This window comes from Bombus fervidus, chromosome 5 (assembly GCF_041682495.2).
Source record: "Bombus fervidus isolate BK054 chromosome 5, iyBomFerv1, whole genome shotgun sequence".
NCBI lineage: Eukaryota > Metazoa > Arthropoda > Insecta > Hymenoptera > Apidae > Bombus > Bombus fervidus.
In genome coordinates this window covers 144,673-172,387 of record NC_091521.1, presented here as the reverse complement: position 1 = coordinate 172,387, position 27,715 = coordinate 144,673, and the positions used below count along the sequence as shown (strand labels likewise).

The window sequence follows — 27,715 nt, the reverse complement described above, 5'->3', positions numbered from 1 at the left end:
CCCCTTACAGAAATAATTCATAGACGTGAATTAAGCTAATAAAGAGTAGTCAATTGACTTATTTATTTAGTAATCAATATTATTATAAATTTAACATGCCTAAAATATACACGAACTATTTTATAAATGTAACATCACTAACCAAGACTTATCTCAAGTTAGAGTGGAGAGCAGCATGATCAAACAATAAAAAGGATCTTTTCCTCGTTGCTCTTCAATTTAGAGAGCAATTAATTTACTAGAATAGTTTAGTCAATATGATGCATGTCATTAGCTGCATTCGGTTAAGTACCGCTCCACCAATGATTTTAATATGCGCAATCAGAAAGGGGAAAAAGCTAACATATAGTTCGTTAAAAGAATCAAAAAGAAAAGAACACAGATTCTTATCCCAATAAGAAACTCTTTTGCTCCACGGCTTTATCCTTGTTTTGTTCTAATTTCTCTTTTTCGGGGGCGGGGGGGGAGAGGAAGAGGGTAAAACATTGGCCAGTCATAATTACAGTTTTAAATTTGCAAAACCAAACATGATCCTTGATTCGGTAACGGCATATTGAAATTGCCACATAAGAATATAAAAGGGTAAGTAGAATGACTCCATAACAGAGTTTGTCGGGGGACGGCACAATCAGATAAGAAATAATAGAGGCCCTCTCAGAACTTAAAACCTTCGTTTGAAATGCTCGTCGTCTGATCGAATTCGAATGTTGATTCCACAACTTGTGGCTCCAGATTCGTATCATTTGTCTAAAAGAATCATAAATTATTTTTTCTGTGTTAGAAACATCACAATAAAATCTAATCATTAATTATGAAAATAGAATAAGTACATACTTCTTCTGAAAAGTATTGCTCAATAATTTCGTACGCTAATTTATAAATATCTATGTTGTCGTGATTTTGCAATGATTCAATCTTATCCAAACCTACAAAAACACACAAATTTCATAATACAAATTAATATACTTTAAAATAATGTTGTACATGGCACTAAATGCTACAAAGGCTAACCTGAACATTCTTCAATCATATTGGCCAACTGTTCAACTTGTGGTCCAGCAAGTTTGAGCATATTGTGTATACCGTCTAAAACAACTTGTACAACTTGAGTATCTTTACAGTCAAGGAGATTACAGAAAGGTGCGATAACGCCTTCTTGTATCATCCGCGCAACCTGTTCTTCATTGCCACTTATTGTTAAATTGCTGATTGCCCACGCTGCTTCCTTCTGTGTTTGGAATTCACCCTGATAAAAAAGGTAAATATATAATGGTAACATCGATAAAAGTTAACAAATTTCGATCATTTTAACAAAAATATCTTCTTACATTCATTAAATTATGAATAATGAGAGGCAGTAATCCAGCATCTATAACTGCTTGAACCTGAGATTGATTGCCAGCAGTTACATTTGAAAGGAACCAAACTGCTTCTTTACAAATCTTCTCCCTCTGATGAGTTAATAAATTGGGAAAATATGAAAGTGCATCACAATTTAATACAATTTGCGTTTGTTCGTCTGTACCCGTTACAATATTGCCAACTGCTCTCAAAGCAGCCGTTTGCACCTTAACTTCTTTGTGCGAGAGAAGTGGTATAAGACGAGGCACTACACCACTATCTATAACCATTTGAATTTGTTCATTACCACCATCAGTCAAATAGCTCACTGCCCAAATTGTGTCGACAAGAATCTACAATTTATTTTGAATATAATAAATTGTTTATAATAACTACATGCAATTATTAATGTATTAAATGTCTAACTTACGTTGATATCTGTGTGATGAATAAGTACGTTAAGAGCAGGTAAAATTTCCTCAATAGTTTTAACAGGTGGCGGTGGATCTTTATTCCTACATAAATTTACGATTACCCAAGTTACATTACGTAAAAAAGTAATTGGTATATCTGGTTTAATAAACGTTAACAATGGCTGTACAACACCAAGCTTGATAACATAATCCCTAGATAGAGGACCATCTCCAATAATATTTCCTACAACAAAAAAGATCATCAATACCACATGACAGTATTGTTTACTTTAATTTACCTACCTAAAGCCCATACAGCTTGTTCACAGACATTCTGTTGACTTGAAAGTAACAAATGCAAGAAGTGTGGAACTGCACCAGCAGCTACAACTGCTTGCGTCTGAGGTGAAGTTCCACTTGCAATGTTTGTTAAAGCCCATGCTGCTTCAAATTGCAGTGACGGACTGGAAAGAAAATTATATTAATATTTAATAACAATAAAGATGCAAACGATAAAACCAAGTATTTATTGCCATTGGAAACTTAATATCATAAACGAGCTTTTAAGAAAAACTATTATGTATGTATTTCATTCTATTCCTATCTTAAAAGCAAAAGACAATTAATGAAATTTCTAGACCTATAAAATCTTATACAACTAGTAAATATAATTTTACTCTCACAAAAAGTAATATACTAAAGTAATATTATAAATTTGGATTATAATCAAGGTCATAATTAACACTTTGTTTATATACAAAGTCATTCACTATCATACCTATTGTGCTGTTGAAGACATTTAACTAAAATTGGTAAAATGCCACTTTCAATTAATCGATCAATCGGTGGATTACGATCTGATGATAGTAACTTTCTTGCTTGTTGTACAGCTTGTAATTTAACAGCTGGATCTGAATTATCAGCTTTCGATACTAGTTCCTTTAAATCGATTTTTGATAAATCAATGTTATTTTTATCAATATCTTCTTCATCTGAAAAAGGATGTCGTTACATCACCCGACACTTAATATTCTTTCTTTTGAAAACTTTACCTATTAAATCCGTAACAGGCACATTTCTTCGTTTCTGTAAAGTCTCATCACGTTTGTTTTTACGTAACTCCACTGTTGCCTCATTTCTTCTTCTTCTCATTTCCTGAAATATATGATACATTGCCATTTAAAAGTTATTAAATCAACTGCAACGTGTTGCATTCCAATATCTTTAAAATGCAAATGTACTTTAAAAAGAAGATATAGATTAAGTACATTTTCATTATAGAAAAATAGCATAATTACTGTAATATTGTGTTTTATGCTTTAAAAATTAAGAAATATGTATTATGATGATTTTATCAATCTCTATTGAAATAAAATTGAAATATTAGATAATGAAAATGTTTCTGTTTTGTACAATGTAATAAAACATGTAACAATCATACAATACATATAAACATTTTGTGTTTTTTAATTATAATGTATGAATTTCTGGAAGTGATATTTATTTGACAATTTTTGAAGTTTTAATATATATTTAGTATCATAATTGAAAATACTTTAATAGTAATTTCAAAATCTTGTATAAAAAAAAATGTACTATAAAGAACAAAGTACAAATACAACAATAATAGAAAATGTATCTTACAATAGAATTTTTTTAAACCAATACAATTTTGTTAAAAAATTTTGTGACAAATTTAGTTGAATTTCAAAACATTTTCACTATTTGGAAATAGTCCAATATACTAATTTCTTTTAAATAAGGTAAACTAAAATATCATGTACATTCTACAGAACCTCAATATTTCTAATTGCAATGAAAAGATACATAAAAGCATTATTTATCTCAAGGATATAATGAGATTACATAGTAAGTTATTAATAACTTACTCATAAGGATTTAAACAAATGATCAAAATAAAATAACTCGACTTTATATTTCTCATAATATATTTTCTATAATAATTTGTTCAGGTCTATCTCTGATAGTGCTATATTTGACGTTAATGTAACGATATTGTCTACTTGTTTCGGAATAGTACGATTCTATTCAAAATACGATACTGCGGTATTTGATAAAGTTACATTAACAATATTGATGCATCTTATGCTAGCTGAATATACAGAAACATGCAGAGATCCATCCATTATATGGGACAACAAAGTATGCAAATACATTGCAGAAATTTGAAAAAAAAACAGCACCTATAATAATCTTGGATTTATTCGGTCAGTACGACAGCCGAAGTTTCCAGACGCACAACCTAACTGCGCACAATGATGAACACACCGGATACTCACTTCTTGATCTTTGCCTTTGTACTTAAAAACCATCATTCGATTCTTGCTTAGCATTTCCGCCGCCATTTTTTCAATAACTAAATCGTTCGTATTCGCTTATATTGATATGTGCCGGCACCCGGATACCCGTGATCACGGACTACTGCGAAAAATTCTGTATCCGTGTTACTGTGGTCGATTTACTTCGACAGCTGCATACCGTTGCGCGACAGCCTTAATGGACATCAATATGCAATGGAATAATAATATATAACACTCGTTCTCTCTTGGATTTCGATCGACCATCAAATATTCTTTATTCTTAGTCACGTTTTCTCAGCACAAACGCAACGTTTCTGCCATTTCCGAAAAGAACATCGGAAATGAGCAAGGTGGCGCTTCGGAAGACGCGTGTGTTTTCACCACGGTTTTCACTATATAACCTGCTAGTGATTTATTTTCTTTAAAAGCGTTTCGTAATATTGCAGGTTTAATATGGTTATCATCAGCTAAGATGCGAGTAACGCAGTAACTTTTCTATATTTTTTCAAACATATATGTACATATATGTAATTGAAAAATCATTAAACATTTTATATATACATGTATAAACATAGAGATTTTTCAAATTCGCTCTTAGAGATAACAAGTAGTTTTAACATGAACAGATATGAATTAAAGTTTTTTTTGCCAATTTATTTTTCAATAGATTATTTTATGTGTAATATTAGTTTATAAAACATAGACCTATATATATAATATAAGTTCTCTTAAAGAGAATATTTTTATAACTTCTGTTAAGAAATAATGATCATTTGTTGTGAAAAATAAAATCATACACATGTTTCATTATTTTGAATTAATCTATTAATATTTGTTTTGAATTTTCGCATAGTTATGTGAATAATAATTTAAAATTGCAAATGAAAGAAGTTCTTACATAATGTGTATGAAAAAATATACTCGTATTCTTTTATTCAATTACAGAGGAGAGAAACAGAAAGAGAGAGAGAGTTAATTTAGTTTATTGAATAATTTAGTTTATTATGGTTATAATATAAAGAAAATTAAATAAATATTCAAATTAAAAAGAAATGTCTTCAATAAATAGTGAGCACTATTTACTTTATTGTTACCGTAATTTAACCAACTTTATATTCAGAATAAAAATCACTAACTATTTTTAATAGTGATTTTCTTTACGGAGATATTACTCACTGTTTTTATAGTAAATGTATTTACAATATATTATATTTTGATATAAATAATGTCCTTTAAATTACTATATTCTACTATTTATTCAAGTTTTCATAATTATATATTTATTTCCATTTAAAATTGTTTGATTAAATGAAATGTTCCTCTCAAGTGAAGAATGTAGTAAATGCATAGAACATTTATTTGGCTAATAACAATCTACTTGCACTGTATTGTGCTTGCTGTTTGTGCTTACACTAGGCGCTATAAACTTCTATAGTGATAAGAAAACTGCTGTTTGGGGTGTAAAATGTTTTTTTTTTGAAAAGCATCAATGAAACGGAAGAATTTTAAGAATGTCATATGTGTACGTTTAAGTAAATCGGTAATGATCTTACTGCGTTATGTTTTTATAAAGGTATGCGTACTTTTATCATTATATATTCCCCCCAAAAAATACTGCTTACTGTCAGTTTCAAAGATAAAAAAATACATTCATTTTTTACAATACTCAACATTATTTTATATTTTAATGCCGTACTCTCGTTATAACATTGTTTTATATATATTATTTTTGTTATTGCTGTTAAATTATTAGAAAAGTAGGTAACCTTCAAATGTATTTAAAAAACTTGACATTCTCCAACAGTATTGACTATTTTATGTATAAAATAATTTTTAATTTCTATAAAGTTTAGAAGATGAAAAAAACCTATAATAAAGGATAATAAACAAAATATAAAATTTAGAGACTAATTAGATTATGTGTAAAATATATATATAATAAATATATATATAGATAATTTTTAGAGATATAGATATGAACACAACATTAAGTTCAGTCGAGAGTGGCGGTGATAAACATCTACCAGAGACAACTGTACAAAGCATAGCGCAGAATTTAACTACTATGCAAAGTATACAAAATGTGCAAAGTGTTGTTCAAAGTAACATACAAAATATTCAGTCAACACAAACTATAGTGGGATCAGTTGGTGGTACATCTACTAGTCTTACAGGAAAATCAATATCAATGGATACAAACTCAAAATTACCTGTAATGAAACCTGTAGTTCCCTGCGGTACCACTTCAACTTCAGAAACAAACAAGATAACAACGACGGTAGAGAAAACTTTTTATTTACATTTAAATACGTTATTTTGTTTTAAAGTCTTAATAGATATCATTGATCATGGTTTTGTAGATCTGCTCAGTGGGCTCCACGGTAAGGATAATTTCTCCAGGTATGTTAAGTACAGTGGAACGTCAAAACCAACCACAGGCTCAACAACTATTACAACAGACACAACAGGTTACAAATATGCCAGCAACTTATCATGTACCACGAGGGCCAGCTGCAGTTGCCAATATTTCTGCCCCAAGATCGACAGTGGCTACCCCGATTGTTAGAGCAAATACAGGACAAGCTATACCTACCACAAGATCAGGGTATATATGCATATATATGTTTATATATATATGTAAGGGTTGTTCGGAAAGTTCGTGTCGATTTTTGGCAGGTGGTATTAGGACAGGTCTAAATATATATCAGAATGATTAAAAACAAATAATGTGTACATATCCTAAAAAGTGATATTTCGGGCATCTTTAGAAAAAAGTTCAGTTAGGATACATTCATTTTTATTAGTTTTATAAGCTCTTAAATATGGAAGGAAACAAAGTGCTTTATAGGCATTTGATGCTTTTCTTTTACCGGAAAGGAAAAGTACCACACAAGAAGCGAACAAGATATGTGTTGTTTATGGTGATGGTGCTATAGCTGAAAGAATTGTGGAAGTGGATTTCAACCTTGAAGATCAAGAACGTCCAGGTAGGCCCCCCACCACTGATGAAGATTAGATCAAATCACTGATCAAGGATAAACCACACTATATAACACATGAATTAGCAGAAATGCTAAAAACATCAAAATCCAGAATTTAACAGAGAAAAAACTGATAAATCACATTTCCATTTGCGACTCGCTGTATAAACGCAAAGAGACATCATTTTTGATGATGGGGAATGAAAAATGTATTATTTATAATAATATTGAGTGGAAAAGATCTTGAGGAAATTGAAATGAATCTTTAGCCATCCCAAAAGCCAGTCTTAATACTGTATTATGAGCTTCTACCCAAAGAACCAAACGATAAATTTGGGAAAGTAATTAGACAAATTAAAAACGGCAATTGAAAAAAAAACGTCCAGAAGTAGCGAATCGGAAGGGCGTCGTGTTTTATCATGACAATGCGCGGCCTAATGTGTCTTTGACTGCTCGACAAAGCTGTTGGAGCTTAGTTGGGACGTGCTACTTCACCTACCGTATTCACGAGACATTCCACCCTCAAATTTTTATCTATTTAGGTCATTACAAAATTCCATTAACACGTTGATGCCGGCGTGCACCATTGGTGGGTCACACGTGTCTGTCCCGTGAGGCGGCGTGCATTATCGATGGGTCACATGAGTTTGTTCCATGAGGCGGCATGCATTTGGCACCGCCTCACAGAGAAAACCCTGAATATCGGCGCTGGCGTCAACGTGTTAATGGCAAAAACTTTAATCCTTTGGTTGACATAAAAAATCGAAAAACCTGAGAGATTCTGAAAGGTTGAAATATCCAAGTTGCGTGAAAGATGGAGAAAAGTTGTGGGACAAAATGGCACCTATATCATTCAATAAATGTATATCGAAAGTTATTGCCGCGTTTGAATTTTCCTTAAAAATCGAAATGAACTTTTCGGACAACCGAAAATTTATGTTATAAAAATTTATATCCTTTAATTATATAACTAAACATTAAATATTTCAGAGTAAGTATAACAGGTAAATAGAATTTACTTTAAGTATTTAGTAAAATACTAAACTGATAATCATATATACCATGAAATAATACAACATGAAATAATACAAAAACCCATACCATCTTTTGTATTTCCTAGAATAAATACAGCTATTTCAAGTTCTCAGTGGCAACCTAAAACAACATCAGTGGTATATGCGCAACCACAAAGGCATCCCATACCTCCAGTTAGCCGAATTTCAAGACCACCATCAACAGTGTATGCCAGTCAACAGCCTCGTTTAATTACACCTTCAGGCCAAGGAAGATCTGTACAAGCCACAATGGTCACTGGAGTTTCTGGTACTCCGTCCAGATTAATAGCACCAGTTCTTCAAGCGAACAATAGTATTACAAGATTGCCGGTTACGCAAAGCAGACCAGCTGCTCCTCAAATATCAAATATAACACAAACTACACAACCTAGCAGACCTTCGACTCAAACTATTCAAGTAAGTTATTACTCATTGTAATCAATAAAATGAAGTTGTAAAATAATATTGGTAAAATAAATAATGTTCATTTTGTATTCATATTATAGCCTAATCAGTCAAATAGACCTCTAAGTACCACAGGTATTGTAAATCGTATAGCTGTATCAGCACCTGTAGTTGGAGCTACAAATAGAGTAACTGCTTCAGCTTCAGTGCCTGTTCAGCCCACAGTTGGAAGGCAATTATCAATTAATACTGTTGCTACTCCATCAACTGGAACTGTTAGTAGAATTGTAATTCCTTCTCAACAAGTAAGTGCAAAGGTATTTACACATTACACATATCACATATGATGTAAGATATATTTTATTAGTGCTATGGATATTGATCGGAATTGATTATATAATAGGTGCAACAACAGCAGCAGCAACAGCAACAGCAGCCACAATCACAGTCACAAACAATACCACGTGTTGTTCAAACAGTAACTTCTTTGTCAAGCCTTAACACAGTATCACGTGTAATTGCTACAACAGCAAGTACATCAAATACAACAAGAATATCACAGCCTACATCGACTACTGTTGCTAGAATTACTGGAATGTCTTTGCATCCTTTACCTTTAGCATCAGCAAGAGTTACATCAGCACCTGCTAAAACAGTACAGGCACAAAGCATTGGACAAACTGTGCAAATCAAACCCAATCAACAATCTGGATTTCGGGTTTCTTCCGCTAGTAATGCAAATAATAACTCAAATTCAACGCCTTCTCAATCGGCTCAAGGGCAATATTTGCATCCGCCACATACTGCAACCTACTATTCTTTTGAACCCGCAGGTAATTTTCATTGTCTGTTGATGTGTTTTAATGTTTTCAAAGCAATGTTTATTGAATAATATTGTGCAGGAACATATACCCAATACCGCCAAACTCCAGTAAGATTACTCGTCGAACCTGGATACGATGAACCTCACACTAAAACAAATGCATCTCCAAGACCAAGTATACTTCGAAAGAGAGATCATGACAATTCACCTATCAAAGGTATGAACAAAATAAGTTAAATAATGTTATATATATGATGTTTTTTGATTTCTTGTTCTTGTATTTGATAAAAAAATTGATGAAATAGTTCCGAATTTTTAGGTGCAGCTAAGAATTTAGTTCCTGTACTGACATCTTTACCTCCTGTTACAACATCCAGTCCACCGTGTTCGCCGAGAGGAGATCAAGATGGTGGAGGTTGTCAAAGTTCAGGATCTACTACAGTTTCAGCAACTTCATCACCTATACCTGATGAGGAACCTGAACAATCCAGGATTACCATAAATCCAACAGTAGAAATGTCTCCCAGAAAAAAGCCTCGAAAACAACAACTTACCGGAGTAGAATTAACAGAATCAAGGTGTACTGAAGAAGAAATGCAGTTTATTACAGAAGAAAGGATGAAAAAAGAGTTTAAAGAAGAATCGAAAGAAAAATTATCAGAAAAGAGACAAACTTCAAACACGCAATGTGATGTTATCAAATCTCCTACACAACAACCAACAGTTGCAATACGAACACGGCCTACACCTAGTTTATTAGGTTTGTGGAAGGAATGTCCAGCAAAAATCACTATGAATATATGTTAAAAGAAGATAATTATTTTTGGTTTTACAGGGCCTTCATGGAAAAATAGATGCGGCAGTAGATTTCATCATTATAGAAGACCAAGCGAGGTTAGACCTCGTGAAGAAAGACGACCTACTGTTGCAGAAATAGCCCAACAGAAACATGTATTACAGAAATTAAATGGTTGGAAAGTATATCATCTTACAGCACAAATGGAAGATATTGCTGATCTTGAGAAACAAGTAAGTTTATAGTAGATTATGTTAATATTTATTTATGATAATAAAATATATATTTTATGTAAATAATAACGTTCAAACAGTAATATCATAAACTGAAATTTGTATAGGTACATGAAAAGCTGAAAACAACATTAACCATGCTTGAATCACAACAAAATGTCAGGAATAGACAAGATGATGGTCTTGAACGTGTAAATGAATTAATTAAAGGAAATATGCAACGTAGTAGCTTAATTAGCGAAGGAATGACCGAAGCACGCACGCAGCTTATTGCTATATTTCAACATAAAGGACCTATTACAGATATCTTACAACGGTGTGGCAATAAACGGGCTCAAAAAAAACGAGATAAATGAGTTACTGTCCAAATCGAGTTAACGTAAATATGTTCATAAGAAATTCTTGCATGAGCAAGATTTAAGAGGACGTTATTTTTATCTGTGTCACAGAATCTATATATTATAGGAACAAAATAAATGGTTTTATAAGTCTATGAGAGGACTATTATTAACTGTTTATAATTTTTCATTATATAAATTTATGACTTTAACTTTAATATAATACGCACATATTATTCCTTTATTTTGTTTTATATATATAGGTATATTCGGGCGTGCGCATATTCCTATATAGGTACACATTTATTTTTAACAAATATCTTAATACAACAACTCAAATATATAGTTACAAAGAATCGAATAAATAAATACTTCATGAAATATGAAATATATCATTAAACTATTTTGCCATATGGTAAAAACTTATATGTAAACATATATGAATGTATGGATGTTACCATGGAAATAATCTATCCTAAAGTCTTTACTTACCAACGATAATATCGGTATTTAGCTGTTTTTAATGATTATATAATTTAATAAGTTAAAGATTATAGTTTTAACAACATGTGGTGGGGATATAGCCCAGCATTAGACATACAGTTCGAAATTAATAAACATGAAACCAATTATCCAAGTGAATATATCGAGATATTAATTGTAGGTGCTAATGATGCAAGACATATTTTGAAAACATTAGCATCATCGTATTTGTACAATGATCGTATTATTATATATAATGTAGTCGAATCAACATTGGAACAAGTTGCTAGATCTATTCTCTTATTAAGTACTTGTTTAGAAACAAATTTGGGTATGTATATTTAGTCTCAAAATATACAGAGTAATTGTTTTGGTAATAGTAATAAAATTTTGTTTGTTTTAATACAAACACCAAAGGATTGCAAGAGGCAACTCGTTATTATTTAGAGATATTTGGAAATACATTGATAAGGCCTGCAACAGCTAAATATTTGATAAAATCATGCAATCAGTTGTCAAATATACCAACGAATACAATTGATTGTCCTTGGTTAAGCTTGGAACAGTTCAAGCATAAGGATAGAGATCAATTGCAAGCAATTTTTAAGTGAGTTTAAATAATAAACTTTAATACTGGTTTTTCTTCATATTTTATAACTTTCCATTGTTAATTATATGTATATATTTTATAAGATTCTGGGCACATGCAACATGTGACAATGTTCCTATTATGAAGTATTGGGATCAAAGAGTTAGAAAATCATTAAAAACAAGATATGATTATCGGGAAGGTGTTTTTGATTGGGATTATCATATGATTTTAAAATCTAGAGGTATTTCAAACCTAACATTGCAAGAATATAGGTATGTTTATTAACTATTGGGAAATTTCGTCATATCAGCATACTTTTATAACTTATTTCTTATTTTAATATTAGATTTTGGAGAAATAATGGAATTGCATTCACTTGGTTAGAAGGTGAACCTGTTAGAAGTAATCCAACATTGTTAAACAATATTATACAATATGGTCCTGGGTTTGTACATTATACTTACTTAGGAGACATTACAAATGGTCCTTTCTTCACTTGGGCTTTACAGGAGAAAAGGGATGATAATATGTAAGCTGCATTCTAAATTTGTATTTTGTTGTGATACTATTGATATTGAAAGTAATATAATACAATAATATAGTAGATATAGAGCAACTGATATAGCTGAGAGAGAAATTATGAAGCATATGTATGAAATTAGAACTGGAGAATCAATATGCCAAGAACTTATTGCATCGCATAGAGATTCTTCTATCCTAAATGGAACATTAGTAATTGAAACACCAAATAAAGAAATGGAGCAAGAATCATGGGAAAAAGAGAAAAATAAATATAAGTGGAATGATATATCTTGGATAAATGTTAAAAATCATAAAGTATCATAGAGAATTATAAAATTATCACTTATTTGCGAACCATAAAATACTGTGCAAAATTAATAAATTTAACAATCTACATTATACTTTCAGATAATCTTCCATCCTATTACATTTTTATCAACTTCTAAACATAAAATGGCATATATTGGTAGATTTGATTTCATTTGGATAGCTCATAACATGGTGGAACAATTACCTAATCTTGTACCATTACTAAAAAAAAAAGGAATCATGTTGGTGGAACTACCAAAATTCCTGGTAGACGTACGAAATGAAAACTTACAAAATTTTGTAAAGGAATTAAAAAGCATGATGCACCATAATGGATTACATGAAATTAATGATATAAATTCTAATGAACATTATATTGTTGGATTTTCCAAATAAACAATTGAAGTTACGTTACTCTTTCTCCTGGTATCCGAAATCAATTAAAATAGTACTTCTTTAATATAATTTGTTTGAAGTTTTCAATGAAGTTAAATGCATATATATAAATATATGTATACGTATACATATTTACAGATGTAATTACGATTTGATTCAATAACAAATTTTCACGTAGTTTCTAATTTAAAATATAGATATAAATATATGATTTAATCAGTACTTCATAGAGCATTAACAAAATATCCATTATTAGATCCGTAACAAGTAACATGAAACGTAACATACAACGATACAATTATACGTATGTATAAGTTGATATGAGCTTTTATACAATTGAAAACTGAAGTAACCCATAAAAGAAAAATCACCAAACGTTACGTATAGTGAAAAATTAAACTAAGCATGGTTATGAGAATCACCTAAAATCGCGGGAAACGCGTCTGTCCCTATTTAGAGACCCGCAGGATTCAGTTACAATTTGTTAACATTAGGATAAGAAATTGTTTATGGAACACCCAATAAATTGTTTTAAAAGTTTGCGCATAATATGCGTTGATTTCTGTGGACTGATAAAAAATAAGTGTCGTTTCTGTAAGAAACAAGGTACCGCTTGAAAATCGGCCATCGCAGCTATTTTCAGCGATAATGAAAATTGTTTTCTGTACATGAGCCCTTTATACACAAGTTCTAAAGTTTATATTGTGTAAAACGCTGAAGAGGTATATGAGGTTTCATGTCATCGAATTACTGTCTCCTTCGATAGACGAAGATGCTAAATTAGTTGGAAAACAATGAATACTATCAACAGAGTAAATAGCAAGGTGGGCATAACAATTGAATCAAGATTTGGCGAATTGGACAGAAATTTGGGAACAACCTGCAGTAACTTTAAAAATGACCCAAAGGACTTCAGTACCAATTTTAGTAAAACTTCACCTGGTAGAAGTCGGTATGGCAGAACAATAAAACCCAAGTCTCCTAAGAATGAGGTTGCCACTTCCTCAAAGGCATGTTATGCCTCTTAAGATCAATTACAATCTTTCTGATTAAAGATCAATACTATTCTTAACAAACTATGGTACTATATGTAGCTTTCATTAATGTTTTACTGTATAATTCTTATTCGTATGTGTATTTATTTATTATATGGTATAATAAACAATAATTGTTTATTATACCATATAATAAATAAATGTATGCATATTTATAATCTTATATAGTTATGTACATTAATTGTTTTCTTTTTCAATTGCCATCATATTTCTTTTAATCAAATATATTAATAGAAATATGTATATATGTATTTAGTAGCATATGATATAACATTAATATATGTAACTTGTAGAATTCTAAAATGCCAAGGAATCGTAAATATCAAAATTCACCAGATAGTAGCAACGATAGTACAGATGAAAATAATACAGTTAACGATATGGATGATACAAGTGATTCTTCTACTAGTTTAAGTATTATGGAGGACACTACTCCAAAATTGGTTGATTCTCCTATACAGTGTAATTGGATATTAGGTCAATTAGCATGGGCCAGAGTTGGTAATTTTCCTTTTTGGCCTTGTGTTATAACACTTGATCCAGTTCTAATGGTATATCATAGATTAAAAGGTAAGTTTTTATTTACAAATTTATTAAAATAATTAAAAAGATTTCTCATAAACATATGTTTTGCTCAATAGTATCTTGTTCTGTTTTATGTTCTACTCTATCATTTAAATATAATCTTTAATTAAATATTGAGCATTATCATTTTCTATGTATTATTTGTAACAAGTTACCTACAAAAAATGTTTTCTCTTTAAATCGTCTTTGCTAGTATTTTAAATGTAGCAATTTTATGGTAACTGGTATAATTCATGTGAAATATATTTATATATATATATATATATGTATATACGTATATTTGTTTGACCAGCTACTGCCAGATCACAAACGCTAATGATACATGTCCAATACTTTGGCGATAAAGGACGTCACAGTTGGGTTTCATCAAACTCTATGATTCCATTTACAAATCTTGCAGACTTTAAAAAATTATCAGAATCAATAACTGCAGAAGTAAAGAAGAGAGATGCTAAATATGCCGCAGCATTTATTGTTAAGCCTGGTATAAAGTCAAAATGGGAAAGTGCGATCGAAGAAGCTATGGAAGTTGAATCAATGAGTAATGATGATAGAGCACATGTTTTTAAACCAAAGGAAAAGAGTATAAGAAATAAGTCATCTAAAATATCAGAGGAAAAGGATAAAGCTAATAAAAGAAAAAACTCAAGTGATTCAAATGGTCCTGATTTTAAACGTGCTAGACAAGATAATGTATGTATATGTGAATAAAACAATTACATATTATTAATATTATAGTTTCATAAATATTTATATTGAATAATTCCGCAGGTATATGAAGTAGATAAAGAGAAAACAGATGGAACTAAACAAAAAATGCTTAAATACATTGAGAATGGTAAAAATCATTCGAAACTTAATTCAGATACTCCTCCGTTATCTCCCTTAAGTCAAAGAGATTCCAATGACGAAATCTCTCTCGTGCAAAAGGTTGAATTTCGTACTGAAGAGGATGTAGATGGTGTCTTTGAAGTTTATTACGAACGGAATCGAGATATGTTAGAAGACGAATATCCGGATGCGTCGGAACACGATATTAAGAAATATTTAAAAAAGACTTGGGATAATATGAATTCTTCTTTTCGCAAAAAATATCGATCATATGTAACATCAGACACTACTAGTGCTCATACAAAAGAAAATTCATTAAACAACGAAGACGACTTATTATTAGAAATGAATGGAAGTGCTAAAGATAATAAAAGGTCAAGAATTAAAGTTGAAAAGGAAGAGATAAGTGTTTCAGAAACGAAAAGAAATAGACCTTATAATCTTTTCAAAGGAACAAAGCAAGAGAAAGTTTGTCAAATATGTGAAAAAACTGGGAAATTAACTAGGTGTAAAGGTCCTTGCTATTCATATTTTCACCTTTCTTGTGTGAAACCAGGAGAATCTAGTCCAGAGCATTCTGTTGATGAGAATATAATGGATGATAAAATTCTCGATGATATAAATGAAATTAAACAAAGCAATACTGATAATGATGAGAATAATGGTACAGTGAATTATCAATTACACCTTTGATATTTTGCATGATGTTAACATTTACTCAAACTGAATATTATTCTTAATTTCAGGTAAATCAGAAGAGCAAGAGGACGAGTTCTTTAAATGTATTGATTGCTTATCAGGTGTAGCACCTGCTTGCTTTATATGTAACGAAAGAGAAGGAGATAGAATAAGATGTTCTGTGTTAGCTTGTGGAAAACATTATCATTCGTCTTGCTTGAAATCGTGGCCACAGGTAGATTAAAATGGATGCGTGTTTTGACGAACTGTCGTACTGACAAACTCAGTATGACATAGTAATCAAATATATAAGTATGTGTACATATATATATAGATTCTTATGAGCGTATATATTTTTCTCTCGCCTTCAGGAGTTTCATTCATCAGAATACGCATCCACTGTAATCATAGCTTAATGTTCAATAACAGATATTTAACATCATATATAACGTTATTATATATTACTTATAAATATATTACTTATTTTATTTTCTCATTAGTCTCATTGGCAAGGAGGCCGCTTAACTTGCCCATATCATGTATGTCATACATGCAGTTCAGACAATCCTCAGGATAGTCATTCGAGAGCTCCAAACGAGAAATTAGCACGATGCGTTCGTTGTCCTTCATCCTACCATACATCTACATCTTGTTTACCTGCTGGTTCGGTAATTTTAACTGGCAGCCAGATAGTTTGTCCGAAGCATTACCAAGCCCCACAACCTCCAGTAAACGCGGCATGGTGCTTTTTATGTACAAGAGGCGGAAGTCTTATCTGTTGCGATACATGTCCAACGTCATTTCATTTGGAATGTTTAGGTAACTATTTTTAAAGCGAATACAATAGTTATTCTATAATATAATTATTAATAGCAAGTCGCAGATCTGTATATAATTATTGTATGTAAATATTGATATTAGTAGAGTGAGATAGTGAAAACAGTTAAAAGAATAATTGAGATATAATAAATGGATTTTATATTTAATGATGATTTTAGGTATTGATGCTCCAGATGGTGCATTTATTTGTGAAGATTGTGAAACAGGCAGATTGCCTCTGTATGGAGAAGTTGTATGGGTTAAACTTGGTAATTACCGTTGGTGGCCATCTCGTATTTGTTATCCTCATGAAATTCCTGAAAACATAGAAGCTATACCTCACAGTCCTGGTAAATTTTGCGTAATGTTTTTAGGATCAAATAATTATCATTGGATTCATAGGTAAGTAATATACTTAATTACTGTTTGAATTTGATTAAATATGAAGAAAAATATTTAACAAAGGTAGTTGTCTTTTTATTTATAGAGGACGCGCTTTTCTTTATCAAGATGGTGATGCAAACATAAAACCACCAATTGGTAAAAAAAATAGGGATGATACTTATCGTAAAGCATTAGAAGAAGCTAATGAGATTCATCAGCGTTTAAAGATCGAAAGAGCTGCAGCTAAAGACCATGGACCAAGAGGATTGAAACCTCCACATTATGTCAAATTAAAGGTATTTCATGTGTACGCAGGCGTACTTTGTGCGTATGTAAACACTAGTGCATGAATACTATCAGATATAATGTATAAATCTATGACTTATATCTATTTCTAGATGAATAAACCGGTTGGCAACGTAAAGCCAGCAGAGGTTGAAAGCATCGTTGCGTGCGATTGTGATGCAGAATGGGAAAATCCATGTGCTCCAGGCACAGATTGTCTTAATCGAATATTATTAGTTGAATGTAGCCCTGGTATTTGCCCAGCTGGTGCCAAATGTAAAAATCAAGCATTTGTACAAAGACAATATCCAGCTATGGAACCATTTCATACTGTAGGACGTGGTTGGGGTCTTAGAAGTTTAGAACATATTAAAGCTGGTCAGTTTGTTATAGAATATGTAGGTGAAGTTATAGATGAAGCTGAATACAAACGAAGACTACATAGGAAGAAGGAATTAAAGAACGAGAATTTTTATTTTTTAACTATAGATAATAATAGAATGATCGACGCTGAACCAAAAGGCAATTTAAGTCGGTTTATGAGTAAGTATTTCTTATTTCATAATAAGTGAAGACCAAAAATAAATAAATCGTCATTTATTTCAAAATCCTATTCTTGAAACGTGGTAGATCATTCGTGTTCACCAAATTGCGAAACGCAAAAATGGACAGTTAATGGAGATACGCGTATAGGTCTGTTTGCATTATGCGATATCGAGCGCGGCGAAGAATTGACCTTTAATTATAATTTAGCTTGTGATGGAGAAACTCGAAAGCCCTGCCTTTGTGGAGCGCCAAATTGTAGTGGTTTTATAGGTTTAAAAGTACAGAAACCACAAGTAACTACACCTTCAACAACAGGAATTCAACAGAAAAAATTTGATAAAATCGATAAAATGAAACGTCAAAAAAGGTAAATGATGACACAAAATGTACATATCGCACATAATTTGTCTAACACAAATAGTGGAATATTGTATAGTTTTGCACTATCGTATGCAGTAGATATGTCTAGAAGAAACAGATCAGTATTTTTAATTTTTTTTTTTGTATCTCTAATATTATATTCTTATCTAATATCTTGGATAAATCATTTTTTCTTCTAATAATTCATTATTTTAATATGCAAATAATGTGTAATAATTTGTAATAATGACTATAAAATAATTAGGTTGAGGAAGCATGTACTGTGTTGGAGTTGTGGGCAGGAAATTGAAAAGTTGACAGAGTTTGTCGTTTGCGATCAAAAGACATGCAATAAAAAGTATCATAAATCTTGCGTGATCATTGATGATACAGATTCGAGATTCAGTTGTCCTTGGCATCATTGTGCAGAGTGTCGTCGTAGAACATCTGCACATTGTTCGTTTTGCAGTGCTGCTTTTTGTCAAGGTAAATGATTTTTTCAATATAATTGTTAAGTTTATTGTTTATCAGTATTATTGCATTTACTGTAAAATTAATCACATTTATCAATAGTACATCTGGATGGGAATTTATTTGAGTACAGTGAAAAAGCTGGTTTTGTCTGTAAGTTGCATGAAAGTATGGATATGCAAAGATCTGCTGAAGATGAAAAAGATTATTCGGATAATGATACTGAAACAGACAAAGAACACTCTTCTACAGGTTCCAATAGTCCATTGATCATAATGGAAAAATCAGTACCGCGTGAACCCTCACCAAGAGTTTCCATAATAGAGGTAAGGTAAAGTCTTACAGATATATTCATTGTTGTAAATTGTCGATGAAAATGAGCATTCTTCTATGCATTTTAAACTTTCATCCAAGAATATCTTACGTTTCAAGTGTTGTTATAATTCTCGTTCGTTTGTGTTATTTATATAACAAAAAGTAGGCAAATATAGTTGACAATTGGTGGTGGTAAGCATGAGAAGAAAATGTTGTATGTAGAGTAAAATGCGTTTTCTCAAGGGATGAAAAATGTTCATTGCCAATTTGATCGAACAGTTATAGACCTATGACAAAAACGTATCATTCTTTGTCTTCCAATGCTTTTATTTTAATTAATATCATATATATTATATTTCTATCTCCCTAATTCGTACTTATGGAATCTTTTCTGTAGAGATATAATTTTTCATGTTTGCAAAAATGTCAATTATTATTTTCAATTTCATTAATATCTCTATCTGTACACAAAAAGTTATGTCAAAAGTACTTACATAGTTAATTTGCTTTGGAATTTTGTGCAAGTAAATACAATTGTTTTATTCATGTAACATTTACTAGTAAGATAATTCCAAAAGTAGAAAGAAAAAGATTAACAACAATTAACCTTTCTTGTTCTTTTTTTTTTCTTTTTTTTTTTAATTGTTTTTCACTGTTCCCAGCATCCTCTCCCTGACATTGGCAGTAGTGAGAAGTAGTAGCAAACAAACATGTTCTGTTTAAGTTTATACGTTCAAGTGAGTGCATATTTTTGGTATTATCTCTTCGGACCTCTGATCCATTGTATCACAATAAGAAAGAACTATCCTGTAATTAACAAATAGCTTGTAATAAGTAGTTCAGTTATCTTTGTTCTTAATTACTTATGAAATTTAAAATATTAATTGGTGAGTAAATTTCTTGTGAACGTAACAGACATTTAAATACCATCATACTACACATAACTTATATTGTGAGCATTTACTTTACTTGTAGCACTTTAAGACACGCAGTTGCTTTTAAGCTTAAGGAGGGAAGACACTGTAATAGTCAGAATAGGGATATCTTTAGAAGATTTAATTTTTTTCAAACAAAAATATAAAGAAGTCAACTTATTGCTTATTATGATTAACATGTACATACTAAGGAGTATAATAGTATATTTGGAACCAATTTCGTCCACGTTCGTTTTTAATAAATAAATTATTCTTCAAGATGTTTTGCTAGCTATGACAAAATTGGTAATTCTTCTATAGCTAGAGATTACGTCATGCGGTGAATACGAAATAAAACAAAAAATAAAAAAAAGATTAGAAACTAAAAAGTTACGTCTGTCAAATTATGTAGGAAAGCATTGGAAAAAATTCAAAAATTAAAAATTGATTTTTTCGATCATTTACAGTGTGTTACCCTTTAGGTCAATTTTCTAAGTTATATTTAAATATCATGCTTCTGAAGTATTGATCAACAGTAGTGTTATTTTTCGAAAATCATAGGAATAATTCATTTTGTCCAATACATTGCATATTGTTAAAATGCATAGTTTCTTTTTATGAAAAACATAGAACAAAATATGATTTATAGGTTCATCCGAGTAGTGAGGAAAGTGAAGAATCTCAAAAAGAAGATGATGAAGAAGCAACGCAGTCTACAAATTTTATGCCTTGTGAATACAGCTCGAAAAGTATGAAAAGAAAAGAATTGCACCGATTATCTTTAAGATTGAAAGGAGAAAAAGATCAGGTAGAAAAATTTAGTAATCTTACATCTAGTCAATTGGAGGCTATAATCGGTGGCAGTTTATTTGAATGAACCATTTATCCTCATTAATTAGGATCGAACGATAAAATATATTTTAATGTGCATAGTTCCAAATCTTCACGATTGATAAATCACAAATTATGTAATAAGAAATGCGATACAACTGTGAACGTCAATATGAGTTAGTAGTATTTGTAATTATATGTATACATTGTTTGTAAAACACCCATTCCATGTCAAAGGGATCAGTTGAATAACAAATTTTAATAAATTCCAATTCTGCTAGCGAAACAATGAACTTTTATTCTTAATATGATAATTTTTCTGTATACACCTATATTACGTAAGTTAATAAGCTTTCTGCATATATGTGTCTATACATTGCATTTATGAACCTTATGCGTATACATATATGTATATGCACGCACGCTCGTGCATACGCGACATACGTACACGCATTCATCTAATCGGGTTGACATGGAATGTTTTTCTTAATTTACAAGTAAAATAGTATAGAATTAAAAGTAGAATTAAAGTTCGTGCATATACATATTATATTTCTTAATTTTGCTTTGATATATAATTAAATATCTATAATTATATATACTAATTCAATATTTTGAATTATATATATATATTATATATATAATTTCAATGTTCGTGTAAATAAGTTTTTGAGGTCCCATAATGGCTATTTTGTAAGATATATGTACACATTAGTTAAAAATTTTCTTTTAATCTTTTTTACATTGTAGTTTTAAATGTTTATCCGTTACGTCATCGTATCCATAAAATAGTCATTATTTGTTAAATTGTGACAACTGTCATCACACTGCCTTGTGAATTTTTGAAAGTTTGTATTACACAATGTGTTATTTTCAAAAATATTTGCTATTACAAAATACTAGTTGTGATATCTTTACCGTATATTCCATAATGTTCCGCAAATTCCGTGTTCTTAATTAATTTATTTCACACGTTTAAATCATTTTATTGAATTGAAATTCTTGTGCCTCTTTAATTCAGTTCGATTTGATTCAGTTAAAATTTTATAATATATATTAGAAAAAATATACATTATAAAATTTCAATTAAATCTCTAATTGTATATTCAGAGAATTCAATATAAGTTTGTTAATAGCGTTTTTATGTATTTTAAATTGTATATACATTAAATAAGCACACTGTTAGAAGAAACTACAACAAATTATTAGATACAAAACAGTTTTTTTGCAATACAAATTATTCCAATTATTTCCGAATTTATAACGTATTTTTAAATTTGATAACGATAAATATAAGTACATAATCAATGAAAAATAAAGGAAGAGAAAAGAAAAGAATACCTTTCTTGTGGGATGAGCGTAATATAATACCTGATAATACCATATAGATGTAAATATAAAATGCATGAATGAGCTGAAAAGACGATATAAGAATAGGAAGAGAACGCTGCATAGAGGCCACTTGTGTCATTCTGTAATAACGGATGCACACGCGTAAATATACGTACAGTAAATATATATGTAAGTGTAACACCTATTAACAAACGGCGTCAGTGTGCATGCATGATCAAACAAGGATAAAAGGGGCCTCTGTGCAGCGTTCCTTTTCTAATTCCATATTACATCCACTTACACAGTAACACACGGTTTAATATAAACGATAACATATAACTCGCGTACTTTTTATCTCTCTATGTATAGATACTCATGACATTTTTTGTTTCACTGAAGTGAATACTTAAAACTGTTATAAAACTTTATTGGACTATGATGATCATACACAAAGTTTAAAATTATAAACACATAGATGTTATTAATAATTAACAATTGTTTATAGAGAATGTGTATGATCGAAAATTTCTTATTAAAAGAAGAAAACAAAACGAACCAGATAAATAATACCGATTATTATTTTTATTATTATTATTATCGTTATTTTTTGCATTATTACTAAAATATAACAATTAACTTTTACTTTGTTTGTAATTATTATATGCAAATGAAACAGTACTAAATGCTTCTCTTCTTATAGCGGATGATCACATATTAACATTTTTATGGGCTTTTAAAGTGAAAAATTACATTTATAAACTTGTTTTATAACTTTAACTTTAAATTTTTTCTACTTGTTAAGAATAAATTTTTCCTTTTTCAAAAACATATTATTGTCGTATTTAGTAATACGACACAACGACATAATGTTTCAATAATCAATTCGACCACTGTGTTTTCATTAAATTGTTTTAATACATCACTTATATGACTAATATCCAATATTGTAATCCAAAAGTTATCAAGCTTGTGATTCTTTACCATAGTCTTGATAAAGTTTCGGACTATCTTGTATTGAAGAAGCACTAGTGCTCCTTAAGCTTGGTGGACTGAGATCAGAATTCGTACCGATGGATATAGTTTCTTCTAATGATGTTTGTTTCTTTCGTAATACGGGTGCAATAAAATTCTGACCAGCTGATAGATCTCTTTTTTGCATTTGTGCCTATGAACATTGTTTTCAATTATTTAGATATTTTTAAATATAATAAGGCAAATTGCGCTCAATATATCAAAAAATACAACTGTACTTTAAATTTTGATGTGGATAAAGTAGCACCGGTAACAAGACCTAAAATACTCGCAGCAAGACCACTGAGTTGTACCGCAGCTAATGGTGATAAACCTCTCCTTACCAAACCTAGAGCTAACAGTGCAGCTTGTGCCAAAATCGGTGCGGCTCCAGTAGCACTTGCTGCCGCACCCGCTAATTGGCCACCGCCTATACTTGGTCCATAGGCAAAACATAAGTTATGTCTATCCACCTACAATACACAATTTTATTATTATAAACATAGCATATTTTCAATTAATTCAGTTCATTCAATTTTCATATATTATTCTTATATATTATTTATATATTACTAACATAAAATATTCAAATATCATACCAAATGTTTCACTACGAGATATAGCAGTCCAAAGGGTGTAATTAATGGACAGGCCAAACTATACACTGTTGTCATAGTAAAGACTAAGAGTAACCAGGCATAATGAGCACCTAGGGGAAATTCCCATAATACTGCCTTTCTAACATGTATTCTTTCAGCCCTACTACGTGCTATACACAATCTGAAGGTATATAAAGCTAATTCGGGAAACCTGACTAACTCCAATCCACTTCCAAGTAAAGCTGCAGTAATTACGTAATTTACAAATAAAGCACCCTAAAAAAACATAACAATTTTACACATTTGCATAGATTATACTTGTGTCGTAATTGTAAAATAGATTATATTTCATTAATTTCATTGTACTAGGTACCTGATCAGGTAAAAACACACAGTCCCATCGCCCTGTGTCATTTGCTGCGTTTACCGTCCACTCTAAAAACGCTTGTGCACTGGTTAAACCTAAGCTAGGTAATATAAGAACCATCAGTAATAAAAGAAGTAATGTTTTTGTCATTACTGCTCGATTTAGGCTGCTTCTAGTCCAATGTCTGACTAATGATTCACTTCTTGCTACTAATACTGGCATTAAAGCAGCCACGCTAACTAACAATACAGTTGGAAGAAAAGATGAAACTATTGGACTCAGATTCATAATTTCTCCTGTGATTGGTAGTTTGTTTAAAGCGGTTACTATTACCTGGAAAAATAAAATATGTTTCAACTTATTTTCACTATTTCATCTTTACTACTTTAACTACAAATAACTTACAGCTGGTGTAGTAAGAAAAAATAATACAATGCCCAGTGAAAAATTTATTAAAACAGCATTCAGATACCAACATGGCCTTGGTATACTTAAATTTTCCCAGAAGATATCAGATGGCATAGGTGCATAATCCACAACCCATTTCGTACTTGGCAAAGAACATAAGTACTTCCGCATAGCCTTAGCTGCACCAGATGTACCTTATTGTTATAATTATTGTTATGATTATTTAGTTATATTATATAATTATTTCATATAATTATTGTTAATGTGTATGTTTACTGCTTGAATAATTTAGTTTGAATAATTGAATAATAATATAATAATTTATGTAATAATTTAGAATTGATTATTATAGTTGCTTATAAATAAAACTTAATATAATAGAACTTAACATAATTATAACTTACATAATTATAAGAAATTATAATAAAGTAGTAACTTACCTAAAGTTACGAAAGCTACTCCAAGAGGCCTGCTTAGTGCCACTTTCTTCTCTTCTTCGACTAATGCAGTCAATCGCATTTCTTCATTTGTATAAAATTCTTGAGCATCAACTTGCTACATAAAAGAATATGAATAGGTTTTATACTGTAACGGTTGCAATAATTTTTTGAAAAAATTACATACATTTTTACAACAACAACCTATCACTTGGCCACATGGATATGGATACATTTTCAATGGCTCCCTTCTCCTTGCATAGTTTTCACAGTATAAACGTGCCTGTTCGGCACAATCTTTTTCTACATTTAATGCAGAAAGCTGTCTGATATCATAAGCCAGTGTGACATCTTCCACTGTTAATGTGGGAAATACTTGTCTACAGAGAACCATAATATAAGGAAAGTACAATAAATAAAATAATAAATGTTACTATGTTTGTAAACACAAATTTGCATACTTGAAATAATCAATAAGACTTTGTACATCACACTGTTGTTTTGGTATTTCTGTAATTAATAATGTCCTAGCTGCCAATTCACCACCATGCTTCGAATCTCGTACCTATGTATTATGTATCTTTTATAGCTTTATCATTTTTTTATGTATTTTCATTGCTTCTTTTGCCATTGTTATTATTTCGATCAAACTTCAGGCTTTAATCATAATCTTATAATTTAACTTCATCTATGTGTAATTAATGGAACATACCTTCTTCAAAAAATGTTTCATGACGTATCCACCAATTGGTAAGTAGGATAAAATTAAAATTGTATGCACCCAAACCCATGTAGACATTGGGTCCAAGTTTGATATTGTTGTATGACCAAATGTTGCATCATCACCTTGCATATTACCATGAAAGTTAATTGGTAAAGCAATACATAACGATGCAATAACCATTAAGCACGTTAAGATGATCAAATGACGTTCAAATGAAATATACAGTAAACCATCTGGTCCGGCTCGTTTTAATAGTTCCTCATCTCTAAGATTGAAATTATAAAACATTATTTAAAGTTTCACTAAATTGTTTGCTAACACATCGACATTAGATTAAATTATTCAACTGTTACATATTTAATAAATATGCAGCAAATTATCAAATAAGAAATTAATATGTTTATTGTACTTACGTAACTTTGAACGCAGTAACAATCCAAGATAAGAAACCTCTATCAACTTGTGAAAGTTGAGAATTAACAGAAGTTTCTATGCACAGTGCTTCTGTATCTCTACCCTCGTTATCTCCATAAAATAATTCCATCCATCGCTCATCAGTTTTATTTAATAATGCGAGACGTCCATAGTTCCATGCTTTTTTACGTAATAGACCAAACAAGATAACAAGGAACTGTTAAGATACATCATAATATTAAACGAGAATATTAAACAAATATAATACATATAAAATACATTATCTACATCTAAAAACTTATGTAATTTATAGCAATATAATTCTTCAAAAAGAGTTTTTACCAAAAATCCAAAAAAATTTAGCAATAAATTTTCAGGAATGCCCGCATAAACATCTGTTATTATAGTTGTATTGTGCCTTGGGATTGGAATGCATGTTTCTGAGGATGGAGCTTCACGTACAGTTGAACTGTAATTTAAACAATAATAATCTTTTACATGAAATTTGTTTGTAAACGTTTAATTTTAGGCGCGAATCCAATTAAATATATAACAAATATATTTTCCATAATGAAATTTCTACATAGAACATACAAATCTATTTGCAAAAATAAAATAATTATATCATTCAATAGTAAATAATTGTGTTTGTATATGTACTGTATATATACATATTATCTCTGTGTCATAGGCAATGGTGTTAAAGGGTTAAACACCTTTCAATTAACAACTGAAATTATTAACTTACGCAATGACAAAGAAGCAATAATCTAATCGAAATACATAAGGAATTATATTTTACTACTTACTGAAAATGTAGGTAATCCATATTCATTGATATATATATATTTATATATGATTAAACAAATACAAAGATGCATATCAATAAATGTATGTCAATTTGACACATTGTATTAATTCCGTTATGAATAGCAGCAAGTATACAAGTTAACATAACCTAATCTGAATACAATGGTTACATATGGATAATATGTTCCCACTTTGACTCCCACTTTCCTCTTTATCAAGTTTTTCCTTTGTTCATATTGGCTTATATTAATTAATGGAGATATAATGTTTTTTTTTATTACAATATTATTCAAATATCAATAAATTTGATTTGGACCACTTAAATAAGAAACATTTTCAGCAAGTGTTAAATAAAAAATTAAAAAGAGAAAAAATAAACTTTTCATAATTAAATATAAAACTTCGTTCTTTTTCTCTTCCTATTGTTTTTGTTACCGTGATAGTTATTCGTCTACAATCCTGTACATATTCTATACATATATTCTTATTGACTGACTGAAGTATTATTTCAGCTATAATTTAAGTCTCCTT

General features: G+C 30.5%; 5 protein-coding genes and 1 long non-coding RNA gene across 14 annotated transcripts; 3 read left to right on the top strand and 3 right to left on the bottom strand.

The window, feature by feature from the left end:
• Positions 1-30: 30 nt before the first annotated feature.
• Positions 31-4,438, bottom strand: Kap-alpha3 (karyopherin alpha3). Of its 2 annotated transcripts, none has more exons than XM_072003433.1 (9): positions 4,055-4,438; positions 2,807-2,909; positions 2,533-2,746; positions 2,058-2,218; positions 1,772-1,998; positions 1,329-1,694; positions 1,012-1,246; positions 835-926; positions 31-747 (listed from the first exon to the last, which is right to left on the bottom strand). In XM_072003433.1, the coding sequence occupies exons 1-9, from the start codon at positions 4,118-4,120 to the stop codon at positions 655-657; spliced, it is 1,557 nt and encodes a 518-aa protein (XP_071859534.1). In that variant the 5' UTR covers positions 4,121-4,438; the 3' UTR covers positions 31-654. The 2 variants fall into 2 exon arrangements, with proteins under 2 accessions (XP_071859534.1, XP_071859535.1); XM_072003434.1 differs by lacking the exon at positions 4,055-4,438 and adding an exon at positions 3,959-3,977.
• A 999-nt stretch (positions 4,439-5,437) lies between these two features.
• On the top strand, positions 5,438-10,861 carry LOC139987459 (uncharacterized). Of its 3 annotated transcripts, none has more exons than XM_072003737.1 (10): positions 5,438-5,648; positions 6,030-6,353; positions 6,436-6,680; positions 8,177-8,528; positions 8,618-8,833; positions 8,920-9,349; positions 9,419-9,556; positions 9,659-10,099; positions 10,175-10,368; positions 10,476-10,861. In XM_072003737.1, exons 1-10 carry the CDS (start codon positions 5,565-5,567, stop codon positions 10,722-10,724), a joined length of 2,673 nt encoding a protein of 890 aa, XP_071859838.1. In that variant the 5' UTR covers positions 5,438-5,564; the 3' UTR covers positions 10,725-10,861. The 3 variants fall into 3 exon arrangements, with proteins under 3 accessions (XP_071859838.1, XP_071859840.1, XP_071859839.1); XM_072003739.1 differs by having other exon boundaries at positions 5,441-5,648; positions 6,041-6,353; XM_072003738.1 differs by having other exon boundaries at positions 5,441-5,648; positions 8,618-8,821.
• A 147-nt stretch (positions 10,862-11,008) lies between these two features.
• On the top strand, positions 11,009-13,026 carry Dnaaf3 (Dynein axonemal assembly factor 3). Of its 2 annotated transcripts, none has more exons than XM_072003748.1 (6): positions 11,009-11,520; positions 11,607-11,796; positions 11,883-12,053; positions 12,128-12,310; positions 12,387-12,618; positions 12,712-13,026. In XM_072003748.1, the coding sequence occupies exons 1-6, from the start codon at positions 11,274-11,276 to the stop codon at positions 13,006-13,008; spliced, it is 1,320 nt and encodes a 439-aa protein (XP_071859849.1). In that variant the 5' UTR covers positions 11,009-11,273; the 3' UTR covers positions 13,009-13,026. The 2 variants fall into 2 exon arrangements, with proteins under 2 accessions (XP_071859849.1, XP_071859848.1); XM_072003747.1 differs by having other exon boundaries at positions 12,384-12,618.
• A 328-nt stretch (positions 13,027-13,354) lies between these two features.
• On the top strand, positions 13,355-24,738 carry Nsd (Nuclear receptor binding SET domain protein). Of its 5 annotated transcripts, none has more exons than XR_011799858.1 (14): positions 13,355-14,018; positions 14,357-14,633; positions 14,941-15,341; positions 15,420-16,143; positions 16,226-16,392; positions 16,658-16,976; positions 17,156-17,378; positions 17,464-17,656; positions 17,759-18,188; positions 18,276-18,558; positions 18,817-19,037; positions 19,125-19,348; positions 20,000-20,451; positions 20,901-20,987. XR_011799858.1 is itself a non-coding variant. In XM_072003736.1 (14 exons), exons 1-13 carry the CDS (start codon positions 13,803-13,805, stop codon positions 20,033-20,035), a joined length of 3,714 nt encoding a protein of 1,237 aa, XP_071859837.1. In that variant the 5' UTR covers positions 13,355-13,802; the 3' UTR covers positions 20,036-20,074; positions 20,901-20,987. The 5 variants fall into 5 exon arrangements, 4 of the variants coding, with proteins under 4 accessions (XP_071859837.1, XP_071859836.1, XP_071859835.1 ...); XM_072003736.1 differs by having other exon boundaries at positions 20,000-20,074; XM_072003735.1 differs by lacking the exon at positions 20,000-20,451 and having other exon boundaries at positions 13,355-13,832; positions 20,901-24,738.
• Positions 16,010-19,800, bottom strand: LOC139987468 (uncharacterized). Its single transcript, XR_011799860.1, has 2 exons — positions 19,447-19,800; positions 16,010-17,293 (listed from the first exon to the last, which is right to left on the bottom strand). It is a non-coding gene; the product is annotated as an uncharacterized lncRNA (long non-coding RNA).
• Positions 23,306-27,561, bottom strand: Tmem63 (transmembrane protein 63). Its single transcript, XM_072003740.1, has 12 exons — positions 27,184-27,561; positions 26,717-26,843; positions 26,374-26,591; positions 25,949-26,225; positions 25,698-25,801; positions 25,424-25,616; positions 25,240-25,354; positions 24,797-24,993; positions 24,398-24,724; positions 24,025-24,300; positions 23,665-23,898; positions 23,306-23,579 (listed from the first exon to the last, which is right to left on the bottom strand). Exons 1-12 carry the CDS (start codon positions 27,207-27,209, stop codon positions 23,376-23,378), a joined length of 2,298 nt encoding a protein of 765 aa, XP_071859841.1. The 5' UTR covers positions 27,210-27,561; the 3' UTR covers positions 23,306-23,375.
• Positions 27,562-27,715: the final 154 nt, after the last annotated feature.

Bases quoted from the DNA above. Each gene is read 5' to 3' on its own strand.
- Nsd (XM_072003733.1), top strand. From the start codon at position 13,803: ATGAATACTATCAACAGAGTAAATAGCAAGGTGGGCATAACAATTGAA. The intron at 19,038-19,124 runs GTAAATGATTTT...ATTTATCAATAG, and splicing joins CAGTGCTGCTTTTTGTCAAG to TACATCTGGATGGGAATTTA. The intron at 19,349-20,900 runs GTAAGGTAAAGT...TATGATTTATAG, and splicing joins CAAGAGTTTCCATAATAGAG to GTTCATCCGAGTAGTGAGGA.
- LOC139987459 (XM_072003737.1), top strand. From the start codon at position 5,565: ATGAAACGGAAGAATTTTAAGAATGTCATATGTGTACGTTTAAGTAAA. The intron at 8,529-8,617 runs GTAAGTTATTAC...TTCATATTATAG, and splicing joins CTTCGACTCAAACTATTCAA to CCTAATCAGTCAAATAGACC. The intron at 10,100-10,174 runs GTTTGTGGAAGG...TTGGTTTTACAG, and splicing joins GCCTACACCTAGTTTATTAG to GGCCTTCATGGAAAAATAGA.
- Dnaaf3 (XM_072003747.1), top strand. From the start codon at position 11,274: ATGTGGTGGGGATATAGCCCAGCATTAGACATACAGTTCGAAATTAAT. The intron at 11,521-11,606 runs GTATGTATATTT...CAAACACCAAAG, and splicing joins TTGTTTAGAAACAAATTTGG to GATTGCAAGAGGCAACTCGT. The intron at 11,797-11,882 runs GTGAGTTTAAAT...ATATTTTATAAG, and splicing joins CAATTGCAAGCAATTTTTAA to ATTCTGGGCACATGCAACAT.
- Kap-alpha3 (XM_072003433.1), bottom strand. From the start codon at position 4,120: ATGGCGGCGGAAATGCTAAGCAAGAATCGAATGATGGTTTTTAAGTAC. The intron at 2,910-4,054 runs GTGAGTATCCGG...CATATATTTCAG, and splicing joins ACAAAGGCAAAGATCAAGAA to GAAATGAGAAGAAGAAGAAA. The intron at 1,999-2,057 runs GTAGGTAAATTA...TTTTTGTTGTAG, and splicing joins ACAAGCTGTATGGGCTTTAG to GAAATATTATTGGAGATGGT.
- Tmem63 (XM_072003740.1), bottom strand. From the start codon at position 27,209: ATGAATATGGATTACCTACATTTTCA. The intron at 26,844-27,183 runs GTAAGTAGTAAA...TTTAAATTACAG, and splicing joins ATGGATTACCTACATTTTCA to TTCAACTGTACGTGAAGCTC. The intron at 24,725-24,796 runs GTAAGTTATTTG...TTATTTTTCCAG, and splicing joins TTTTTCTTACTACACCAGCT to GTAATAGTAACCGCTTTAAA.